At 39.7% G+C, this 12,757-nt stretch overlaps 1 protein-coding gene across 1 annotated transcript in view; it reads left to right on the plus strand.

Annotated features, from left to right (window-relative positions):
- PAPPA2 (pappalysin 2) overlaps positions 1-12,757 on the plus strand; it is a 320,327-nt gene that overhangs the window by 216,308 nt on the left and 91,262 nt on the right. The window contains exons 12-13 of the mRNA XM_007165366.2: positions 1,752-1,887; positions 2,089-2,305. Of these exons, the coding sequence (XP_007165428.1) occupies positions 1,752-1,887; positions 2,089-2,305 (353 nt within the window). The remainder of the gene's footprint in view (positions 1-1,751; positions 1,888-2,088; positions 2,306-12,757) is intronic.

Raw genomic sequence — 12,757 nt, forward strand, 5'->3', positions numbered from 1 at the left:
CAAACCATAAGGCCTACAAATTAGTTTCAGGTGGGTGGTGACTATTTTGGGACCCAACAGACAGTGGGAAAACTGAGCTCTCATGTTGCTCATTGAAGCCATTCCATTCTTCGAGTCTGAGGCCTACTGAGGTGAAGCCATCAGGTACTTGTTTGTACTCTGTTTGCTCCTGGCTCAGGAAACAATCCAGAGCTTTCTTCCAGTACTCAGGTCTCTTTTGTGGTGTATAAAAAGGAAGAGGTTGTGGGAGTTCCCAGGGGACTTTGATGTCATTTGGGGCTGGGGTTGAGGGCTTTGCATTAGGCTCCTGGTTACCTTATGGTGTGTTTCATGTCTAGCCCTCATCCAGCCAGGAACAAAGGACCCCGTATTGCCAGCCATAACCTATGGGTCTGGAAGTTTCTTAAGTTATAAAGAAATATTTATTACTTCAAAGAGGGGAGATGAAAAGGGGGAAAAAAGGCACTGTAAAAAAAGAGTGTGGCTGGTCTTTCCCTCAGAGGAGGAGAGGAAGAAGGGAGAGTTGTGCTACACTGACCACTGAAAATCATAAAATCACCCTAACTGAGCCAGCAGTGCAAATGGACACTCTATAAACACACCACCAAGGCTCAGGAAAAATCAGTCTGCGGACAAGGAAGAATTATTATTAAAATGGAAAACATGTTTTACTCTCCTGCTCCCCATTTTAAGAAAAGGCCTCTGCCATTAGATGTTGTACCCTGCTCTGACACTGAGGACAGTTTTTCTGGAGCTTTATCCCCTTCAGAACCTGATAAAAAGCTAGAGAAATACACACAGAAGGTTGTACGGTCCAGCACCAGATTCTAATAATGCAACAACCATCCAACACCAGGGAAGACTGGAGATAATTCTCAATAGGAATTAAGAGTAATGTTGAGCTATAGGACAACAATAAAAGTAGAATTACTACATCAAATAATTTCAATATGAAAAATAAGTTCTCCAGGTCATTCCCCAATCTCTGAGGTGTTTTCTTTTATATTAAAGGATTTCCAGGGACAAAACGTCCATAGTTTACTGTGAAAGACTGTTTCTTTGTTAATTAGTCTAGCCATCTAGGTATATTTCTTATGGATAACTGAATTTTCCTGTGAATTTTCATTGTTGGCTTATTCTTCAGCCATGGATAGGGTATATGTGCTTGAGGCACGAGAAGAACAAGAATAAACAGTTTGGCAGCTTCTAATCTCAGAAGTAACAGAATCTGCAATAGATTCTCTCCCATGGCATAGTTCAAAAGCTAAGTGAGAGGTTCTGATAAAAATTTTAAGGGAGAGACAAGGAGGTAGGGAAGGATAATTAGCTATGCCAGTTCAGGACAAAGTGTTAGCAAGGTGATACTCTTGTCCTTGTCTCTCACTTTGGAGATAGGGAGGTATTGTCTACCTATGCTGTGGTTTACTGTCTCCAGTGATGGTCTATTTGAGTGACCTTTTTGAGAAATTTAAAGAAAGATTCAAGTGACAAGCAATTGGTTGACATAAAAAGTCTCATAAAAAGATGGGAAGCTTAGTAGCTGAAAGTTATGTTCTTTCCAGCTAATTTTGACTTTTGATGTGACTGTGGCTATCTTTCTGTGCCTACTCCATGTTTTTTCCCATTGTAAAGGAGAAGGGAGCTCTTACTTTATGAGTGGTGAGCTATTTGAGAAGTATAAAAATAGTGTGACACGTGCCTTGATAGCCCACTGGAAATAATGGCTCGTACATGTATGTGCTTTTGCCTAGGTTTGTTTCAGTAGACCAGGAGTGGCCACGGCAATTTTCATTTTCTTGACATCTGATGGTCTGGTGCCTGGGGAACATCAGCGGCCAACAGTGACCCTTTACCTGACTGATATCAGTGGAAACAACCACTCTCTTGGTGAGTCTGACAGTTATCCCTTTAGGACCACTAGAGGACAATCCAGTAGACCCAGGAATCAGCTTGATGTCTGTCTCTGATATTGTTTGAGACCTTGCTTACATCATACAGCTATTGAGAAGATAAAATGAATACTAGATATGGAAACTTGATACTACATGAATGGCTTACAATATTATTCATCTCCTTGTTTCTCTTCAGGAAGCTATGAACTGTCATGCCAGCATAACCCACTGGTTATCAATGTAACCCATCACTCGAACGTCCTCTTCCACCATACCACCTCAGTGCTGCTGAATTTCTCATCCCCACTGGTGGGCATCTCAGCAGTGGCTCTAAGGACATCCTCCGTCATAAGTCCTTCAGCTTCCAACAACTGCATCCCAGAGCACAAGGGGAAAAATCATCAGGGACAGAGGTACAAAGTCCTCTTTCTTCCTTTTTTCTTTCTTTTTGTTGTGATGTGTTGCTATCATTTTCATACATACTATTGTATATATAGCGGATGCTTGTTCACTAACTATAAATGGGTCTAAGAACTTCTAAAAAGACTTAAGAAGCAAGCAAAGAACCATTCATAGAAGACACACTTGCGTTTTATATTTTGCTCTTCTTTCCTTAGCTGAGAATAATGTTTATGTAAATATTTATCATCTTTAAGGTCTTAAAATCTTTTTTACATATAAAACCACTGCCTTCACATCAACATTGTTATGTAAACTGCCAAAAATTCTCTGCCAAAAACTCAATGTTCCCTAAGCGATGTATATTTTTTCACTTGTTCCCACCTGGACAGTGTATATAGCAAGTTTAACAATTAGTTTCTAAGGCATGTCATATAATCAATTAGATTTACATATGGAAATCAGGACTACATTAGCTATATGTGCCCTTCTGTGGACATCTGTAATTGTCATCTAGATAGCATTTCCTGGACTCTCAGCTCCTGCTAGTAAGGAACTGTTCTTCATAGTGTTGGTATGCCCAAGGTTGGCCCTGATGGGGCAAGGAGCAAGCCAAACACAGTAATCTGTGCTGCACTTGGGCTGGACTCATTCTATGAATGGTCTAATCAGTTGAGTGGCACTGTAGGTAACAGGGTTTGTTCCCTCAAGGAGTGAAGTGTCAGGCAATTGGGATCCTAGTCACAAAAGCTGGAGTTGCAGGCAGCACTCCATCACCAAGGAGGGACTCTGATACCACCTTGCCCAACCTAGGTATCCCAGAAACCCAACCTTGATTAGGGAATAAGTGTAGACAGTACTAATATAGTATATTAGTTATCTTTTGCTGTGTAGCAAATTATACCAAAATTTAGTGGCTTATCACGGTTTCCGTCGGTGAGGAATCTGGGTGCAACTCAGCTAGGTGCCTCTGGCTTAGAGTCTCTTATGAGGTTGCCATCAGCTGTGGGCTAAGCGTGCAATAACCTCAAGGCTCGAGTGGAGCTGGAGAATTCACTTCCAAGTTCACTCATGTGGCTGTTGGCAAGCCTCAGGAGATGTGCATCCAAACTCACTCACATAAGTGCTGGCAGTGGGCACACTCACATAGGCATGGCTCAGTTCCTTGCCATGTGGGCATCTCCATAAGGTGCCTGAGTGTCCTTATGACATGGCGGCTAATAAAAAAAATAAAGAGAACCAGAGAGGGTGAATACATGAGAGTCTACCCAAAAAGGAAGCCAGTCTTTGTATAACATAATGTTGGAATTGACAACCCATTACTTCTGGTATATTCTATTCAGTAGAAATGAGTCAGTTAGTCCAGCCCATACTCAAGAAGAGGGATGTGCATCAAGGCACAAGTCATTAGGTGCCATTTATCACATGCAGTAATAGTAGTTTATGTTAATCAAGCACTAACTATGTGTCAGACATTGTTGTAAGTGCTAGGAAGGGATAGGGTCTAGGTAATGGACATTGCAACACTAGCTAGTTCATCTGCAACTTTTAAGTCTCCTTAGTGAGCAAAAGTCTTCAAATATTAGTGTAAGAATGTAGACCATTAAAATAGCATTTTTTTACTAGAATTATTGCCTCTGTCTCATGTGTTTTCCAATTATTTTCTCTATTGGTTCTACCTCTGGCCTCAAGCCATACAGAATTTCTTTCAGGTCCCTGAAACATGTGTTCTTGATGAGCTCCATGTCTTTGCACACAATGTTCCTACTTTCTTGAATGCTGTCCAGTACTTCTTCACTTCAACTCACACTTGACCATCATGATTCACCTCCGTCCATGAAGTTTTGGCAAACTCCCTCCCTGTTTCCTTAGGACATTGTACACAACCCATGCTTTACAAAAGCAGCTATCACATAAATATACCTATTTATTTACTTGTTGTTCTTTCCCACTCTGAGCTCCCTGCAGTACGAATTCCACTCAGTATGTCTCAGTACTTACTAAAGGCCCTGGCACATAAGAGGTGTCAGAAACTGTGCACTGAATGACAGTTACAGACTTTATCTCTAAATCTTCCATGGGACAGAACTGAACAAGCAAAGCAAAACAGAAGTCACAACCTCTGTAGACCCCAAGGGACAAGAATTCCCCTCACAACAACAGCTGTGAAGTTTTGACAAAGAAGTTGATTAATTATGATCACTGCTGCTAGTTCTTCACTTATTTTCATTTGGCACTGTGGGAAAAACAAGTTTTATATGCATACATGCAAACCAGTAGAAATAAGATATGATTCTCCAGTTTGCACAGAGTGTATCTGGAATGCACGAGAATTTCCAAACCACATGTGACTGACAGGAGCCATGCAAATTGGCTTTTCCTTCTCGGCCAGAAAATCAGTGCAATATAGTAAATTTTGATACACAGGGAACCTAATAGGTCCCACATATTTTCTTTGTGGACAGATTTAAAATCTAAATCCCTATGTATTCTCAAAGAGTAGAAGTCTTTTAGCATCTTTGTATCAATCACAGTTGTAAATGTAGATAGACCATAATATGAAACCCTCAAATTCTGGGCATAGTGAGAGGGATTCCTGGCTACCTCCTTCTTACCCCTTATGAACTGAATTCCATTAATACTAAAATGGGCAAGGGAGAGCTGACAGATGCCTAGCAGTAGAAGATGTGTTATCCATTTTGTATTTAACCATTAATGACCAATGGCCTGTCCTCCTACAACACTTTATCCTTAAACCAGCCTGACTGACCCACAGAGTCTCAGCTGAAGGCCAGTAAACCTAAGTCTGGCTCTCCAGTGACATTCATGATCCTTACCTTGGACCATTTGGCTTTGATCTTTCTCTTCATCTTGTTTCCCATTCTGCTATGATGGCTACCCAGTTTATGACCCTTTGGGCTTAGTCTACTGATAATGAACGCCTTAGTCTTGAAAACCAACCTTAGTGTTCTTGGTTTTGGTCACCAGTGCCCAGTAAGAGCTGAATTCATTCTTACTCTCTGGCTATTTCCTGCTCTAGCCACCTTAGGGAAAGGTCCTGCATAACCTTCCACAGTATCCCATGAGTTGGAGTGTCAGGCAGATCCCCAACCTTTCCAGGATTGTGTTGATGGTTTTGGGAAGTGGGAACCATCTTTTTGATTAATACAGTGGGATTTTGAATGTGTCCGAGATACAATCCTGGCACTAATAGGTTAATTTTCCTAAATGAGTGGATTAGCTTGCAGATAATCAGGGCTCATGTTATCTACTTTGGAAATTCACAAGGTCAAGTCTAGAATAATTTACTAATAGGCAAGAATTGCTGATGGGAATGTGTTTCTCCTACAACAGGATTCTGTTTTTTCAGTCACATGAATACAATGTAAACATTAGTTGCAACTTCTCTGACCCTACCTGCTGGTATATCCATCAGATACCCCAGTGTTGAATCTTCTGAAGATGAAGAATATTATCGCCTTTTTCAGGACATAGGCTGATAGCAATGGTTGAAACTTCTGATTACTCATTTCTTTTCAGCATTTGTACTTTCCTTTTATTGATTTTTCTATCTACCTGCTCTATAAAAGGTTGAGAATACAGTATAACCTTCCAAACAATTGTGCTTCTTTCAGTTTTTAATAGTTCTGGCTTTTTATAATTTCATATTACATAATTAGGTGTATAAATGCTTGTGACTGTTTTATCTTTATTAGGATCAAAGCTCTTGCCAACCCTTTTGCCCCTTTAAAAGGTTAAGGCTTTGTATTATGCTTTGTCTGGAATTAAAATTTCCATCCCTGCTTTCCTTTTGTTTGTATTTGTTTGATAAATGTTTGCCTTTGTTTTATTTTTAGCCTTTCTCTATCTTCACTGCCAGTGAGGCCAGGGCACATTGCTTTACTGCACTGTTTACAAAGACAGTAGGATTTCACTGTGTAAAACTACTCCAAGCTTTTATTCTGAAATTTTATCTCACGGTCCTCAAGCCTGTAGTATTCTTTAGGACTCTGTAGCATTTTTACCTTTGGGACAGTTGTCTCCCAGGATTCAATGGCCTTTGCCAATGGTTCTCCCTTCTCCCCACTTACTTCTACCTCACCCCACCAAGACCCTTATACTTCCTGACCGGAAATCTTGAAATGAGTAAAGAAAGGGTACTGATGAGGACTGATGGATAGAGAACAGAACTGTGACCCCTGAAAAGTAGTGCCCAGCTTTCTGGTCTTTACAGGGGCCAGGGAATGAAGAAAGAGTGACCTGTTTCCCTCTTTTCTTTTAGTATGGCTCTATTCTTTATTTGTTTTGCTTTTTTCAGAAAACAAAACAAGAAATCCATGTTTTGGCTTCTTGTGATATTTCTCAATTCAACTCCAATACATTTTGAAATCAGGAGAAAAATCCTCAGAATCCAGCTATCCACCTTGGTTTTTGGTATTGATAAGAGTTTTCATATTTTTCTGTATTGTTGGTATTTAAGTGGGAAACAGGGAGAAATCGCCTCAGAGTATTCTTGTGAGATTACCTGAGAATGATCCATGTGGAGTTTGTAGCACATTCAAACACCAGGTGGGAGGACAGCCCAGGCAGTTTCCACACCATTTCCCATCTTTATCATTTTTACCATCCTCCTTTTACAAGTTGTGACAGTTATCAATCAACTTATTGCTTCTCACCTCTAAATCCACCCTTATCTCCCTAACTCGTAGTACTAGAGCAGGATTTTATTGATATTTAATCCTTTGCTGACTGGCACAGTGTTAACTTTTGTCAACAGAGGGTTCTGGAAACACACTGTAGGAGAAAGGGTCTTCTCTTCCTGGTTTTGATGTACTTTCTTCTCTCTGGCTGCTGTGGTGGGCTCAGCAGTGGTGTGCAGGACACCTGTGGTCAAGTACAGCAGGAGTTTGGGTTCCCAGTTGGCTCTTCACAACAATAGCCAAAGATGATAGCTTGGTAATTGGTAATTGTGATCCCACTGCGTGTCATTGATTATTAGCATCCCATTTCCCATTGACAAGTAGCTCAGCATTGTACTCAAGCCCAAAGGCACAACCAAACAGATTCCCAAATTCTGTCTTTGTGACTCTATCTCCTACCACCATTTCCACTTCCATTGTTTCAGTCAGTCAATCAGGACACAGTAATTAGAATAGGGGAAGATTAATATAAATAACTATTAACTAGTAACAGAGGATTAACTACTAAAGGGTAAAGAGAACCCTAACATAGAAGAATGGTAGATAAAGGGAACAATCATTACTTTTAGGGATGAAGGAAGAGTATCCAAGGAAGAGCACCCGACCCCCTCCAAGGCTGTGATTTTGATCTCATTGGAGAGGGTGGACCAGTGGCACGCTAGGCGACAGAGAATTTTGCTGAGGTTTCATAGGCTGAGGCTAGCAATCAAGAAACCACCCACTGGGGTGCGGATCAAAACTCATTAAGAAGCTGTCTGTTCAAAGGATTAATCTCCAAGATTTACAAGCAGCTCATGCAGCTCAATAACAAAAAAACAAACAGGGCTTCCCTGGTGGCGCAGTGGTTGAGAATCTGCCTGCCAATGCAGGGGACACGGGTTCGAGCCCTGGTCTGGGAAGATCCCACATGCCGCAGAGCAACTAGGCCACAATTACTTAGCCTGCGCGTCTGGAGCCTGTGCTCCGCAACAAGAGGCCGCGATAGTGAGAGGCCCGTGCACCACGATGAAGAGTGGCCCCCACTTGCCGCAACTAGAGAAAGCCCTCGCACAGAAACGAAGACCCAACACAGCCATAAATAAATAAATAAATAAAATAAAAAATAAATTAATTAATTAAAAATAAATAAATTTAAAAACAAACAACCCAATCCAAAAATGGGCAGAAGACCTAAATAGACATTTCTCCAAAGAAGATATACAGATTGCCAACAGACACATGAAAGAATGCTCAACATCATTAATCATTAGAGAAATGCAAATCAAAACTACAATGAGATATCATCTCACACATCATGGTCAGAATGGCCATCATCAAAAATTCTAGAAACAATAAATGCTGGAGAGGGTGTGGAGAAAAGGGAACCCTCTTGCACTGTTGGTGGGAATGTAAATTGATACAGCCACTATGGAGGACAGTATGGAGGTTCCTTAAAAAACTAAAAATAGAACTACCATACGACCCAGCAATCCCACTACTGGGCATATACCCTGAGAAAACCATAATTCAAAAAGAGTCATGTACCAAAATGTTCACTGCAGCTCTATTTACAATAGCCAGGACATGGAAGCAACCTAAGTGTCCATCATCAGATGAATGGATAAAGAAGATGTGGCACATATATACAATGGAATATTACTCAGCCATAAAAAGAAACGAAATTGACTTATTTGTAGTGAGGTGGATGTAGTTAGAGTCTGTCATACAGAGTGAAGTAAGTCAGAAAGAGAAAAACAAATACAGTATGCTAACACATATATATGGAATCTAAGGAAAAAAAAAAAGGTCATGAAGAACCTAGTGGCAAGACGGGAATAAAGACACAGACCTACTAGAGAATGGACTTGAGGATATGGGGAGGGGGAGGGGTAAGATGTGACAGGGTGAGAGAGTGACATGGACATATATACACTACCAAATGTAAAATAGATAGCTAGTGGGAAGCAGCCGCATAGCACAGGGAGATCAGCTCAGTGCTTTGTGACCACCTAGAGGGGTGGGATAGGGAGGGTGGGAGGGAGAGAGATGCAAGAGGGAAGAGATATGGGAACATATGTATATGTATAACTGATTCACTTTGTTATAAAGCAGAAACTAACACACCATTGTAAAGCAATTATACTCCAATAAAGATGTCAAAAAAAAAAAAAGCTGTCTGTTGAGGTGCTATTGGGACTTTATGGAAAGCTGTCATTGGGGTGCTGCTGAAACTTTCTGGGAGGTCACCTGCTGGGCACTGATGAAACTTGATGGGAAGCCACCCATTGGGGTGCTGCTGAAACTTTGTGGGAAGTCATTCACTGGGGTACCTTTGCTGGGAAGCCAGCTGCAGTGCTGGTAGAACTGCTGGGACATGCAGGGTGTCACTGAAACTCATTAGGGGGTGAGCACCACTAGACCGAGGCTGTGTTGGACATCAAGAGCTGCAGAATCGAGAAGAAAAAGCACGTAGGAATCAAGAAGAAACACCCCTTCTTCCTGCAGTGTCTCTCCAGTTATGTCTGCTGGGAAAACATGACATCGTGCTAAATGGCAAAAGAGCAATATTTGCATGGACCATCTCTAGTATTGCAAAGCAGGGCAATGAAGGTGGAGGTTTGGAACTGAGAGGGAATAAGCTGATAACTGGCAGAAAATATCTTGTCAAATAACCATGAAGAAACCCCTTCTCTCTGCCTTGTATGTTCCAGATTAAGATTTTCATTAAGTTCCTGGCTTTAATACTAAGACCAATTTTCAATATAACTTTTAAGTAGACTGACCTAACTGGAAATGCATATTTTCTTTTTTTAGTGCTTTGAATGTATTTTAAGTCCAAGGCAAACATAAAGTATAAATATCTCTTTAGCTTATTCAGTATAAATACACATTCTGATTGAGATGGAAAACAAGTAATAGATACTCATAAATATAAAACTATAGTGGGTTCTGAGGTTTACCTTAAACTATAGGTTATCAAAGCCAAGTATTCTAATATAAAATTGAATAGGACATTAATCTTTTAAAATGAATATCCATGTGGAAACCTGAGTTATTTCTTCTCTCTCTCTCTTGTTCTCACATTCTTTCTCACTCACTGTATATAGTCATGCTTTGATCCTTCTTATGTTTGTGGAAAATTGAGAGTTGAGTTGTGTAAAAATTTATGTCTAAAACAGTGAATATGTGTGTGTGTATACACATTGTATGTACATTGCCATATTTTATTTCACATAGAAGAAAGGCTTCTGAAAAATTTAATGTAGACTGATTTGTAAAACTAATTATTCTATATGGTGTGTGTGTGTGTGTGTGTGTGTGTGTGTGTGCGCGTGTAGAAAGAGGCAGACTATTCATCATTCAAAAAATATTTATTAAGTGCCTACAATATGCCAGGAATTATTTTTCAGTTGAGGAAACTGAGACTCAGTGTGTACAAATTCACCTTATTTAAGACTAACAAAACTAAGAGTAGTATCAGAGTAATTTGTTTTTAGTAAAGAAAGTTTTCATTATATGAATGAAAAGCTGTTTTAGAAACATACTCATGTGACACAGAGGTAGAGAACAAACGTGTGGACACCAAGGAGGTAAAGCAGGGGGTGGTGGTGGGGTGAATTGGGAGACTGGGATTGACATATATACACTAATATGTGTAAAATAGATAACTAATAAGAACCTGCTGTATAGCACAGGGAACTCCACTTCACTGTACAGTAGAAACTAACACAACATTGTAAAACAACTATACCTCAACAACAACAACAAAATTAATTAATTAATATATTATTTTTAAAAAGAAATATACTCATGTCTATTACTCTCCAAGAAATCCTTCCCCCCTCCCTCAAATTGTATTTGGATTGCGGTAAGATGATTTTAACTGGCCCTGGAATAATTAAAGAGCACCTGTATTTTAGATATGTTTATGCAAATGGCATATTTATTTTGAGGAATCCATGAAACCAAGAAATGTAGATGTGGGCTCCAAGTAATGCAGGTGATCTGGTGATATTTGATGGAGTAGGTAATAAATGGTGAAATTGTAAGGATATTTTGGACTTTTGGAAAAGTTCAGGAAATGAATTATCTAGTGGGGCAATTTTATGGGCAGAATCCAGGGAATTCGGGGTCATTAGAAAAAGAGAAATTTTGCTCCAGCTCCTATGCAGTCCTAGCCCAGACAAAAAGAATCTTATTCCTCGAGGAGAGAAAATCAGAAAAGAAATATTCCATTCTCTTGGAGATTAGAAGTACAGGTAAGCCAGAAGGAAGACTACAATTTAAAGCCTGGTTTATGTATGTATTAGTTTTCTGCAGTTTAAACCAATACACATTTATACTCTCACAGTTTCTGAAATTCAAGATTTTAGGCCAGGCTTAACTGGGTCCTCTGTAGGCATTTGGTCCCAAAAGGCTGCCAGACTGAGGGCCTGTTTCCTGCTGGATGTTGCACAGATGCTGTCCTTAGTTCCTTACCCCATAGCCATCTCCATGGGGCAGCTCACACTTGGCAATTTGTTTCTTCAAAGCCACAAAGAGAGAGTCTCTCAGCAAGAGTACCTTTCAATCTTAGGTTGTGTACTCAGAAGTGACATTGTCACCTTTGCCATATTCATTTGGTTAGAAGTAAGTCACTGGTCCCACCCGCACTCAAGCTGAGAGAATTACACAAGTTTGTGGATTCTAAGAGGCTGGAATAATGTCCACCAATATATGTTAGGCTGGACTAGTTGACTGTGTGCCTAGACCTTGGAGTTACAAGGATCTCACTGCATGTGTCTCGTGGCCTGATAGAGCCACACACTGTACTGATGTAGTTTCAACTTACTAGGCAGCTTGGGTCACAAGGGACATGTGAGGAATTTGCATGCAGGAAAAAAGCATGAGGGAAGAACAATGATTCCAAAAGCAAGGTCTTTCTTATAGGGATTCCCCAGTTCTTGGTAGGTGGATTATCTAAACAGCCTTTTACCAGAGAATGTCCTCTCAATACTACATTATCTAGGCCCACCACATCCATTTTATGACTGATCCATTTCCACATTTTATTCCCAAGTTCATTTTCCCTTTTTCCTAAGCCTCAGCCACCTTCTCAATAGCTCAACCAGAATTGTTACAGTGTTCATTAAAGTGAAAAACAATCAGTAATATCAATTGGGTTTCCTAGAAAATCATAAAATTATTTAAAAAATCTAAAAATAAAAAATGTGCTTATTATTTAAATGATCTGCATTCTGACCCTTTTCATAATGTAAGACAATTGAGGGTTAACTTATTTTGCAATTTTGGTCTAGTAAAATGTGGTTATATATGTGTAAGTGTGTGTGTGTGTATGTATTTTATTTTACACAAGGCAATCTTTTGGTAAAGATTAATGTGCATTGAATTATATAACAAAATTTTAAAATGATTTAACTTTTTAAATGATTGTGCCATTCAGAAAGACACTATTTTTGAAGTAAAATATAAATATTTTTGTAAAGACCAGTATCATCCCCAGATTTTCTCCTCTTCTCTTTCTTTCCTTTTATCTTTTCTGCATAAATCTGGACTTTTCCTCTTTACTTAAAGCAAACTGAGCATGAGCACATAAAGTCTGAGTCAAGAGGAAATAATGAACACACACATTGTGCTTTCGTATGATTCTATATTCAAGGCCACAGCTCTTAAGCAGAATTTATCTTTTGCGTTAAAAACATTTACTATTAGGCTGTTACTGTGGACATCAGTGAGAGTTCAGCCTCCACCTCTTTTATACTTGACATAATGCCTGACATAATTAAC

This window comes from Balaenoptera acutorostrata, chromosome 1 (genome assembly GCF_949987535.1).
Source record: "Balaenoptera acutorostrata chromosome 1, mBalAcu1.1, whole genome shotgun sequence".
Lineage (NCBI taxonomy): Eukaryota > Metazoa > Chordata > Mammalia > Artiodactyla > Balaenopteridae > Balaenoptera > Balaenoptera acutorostrata.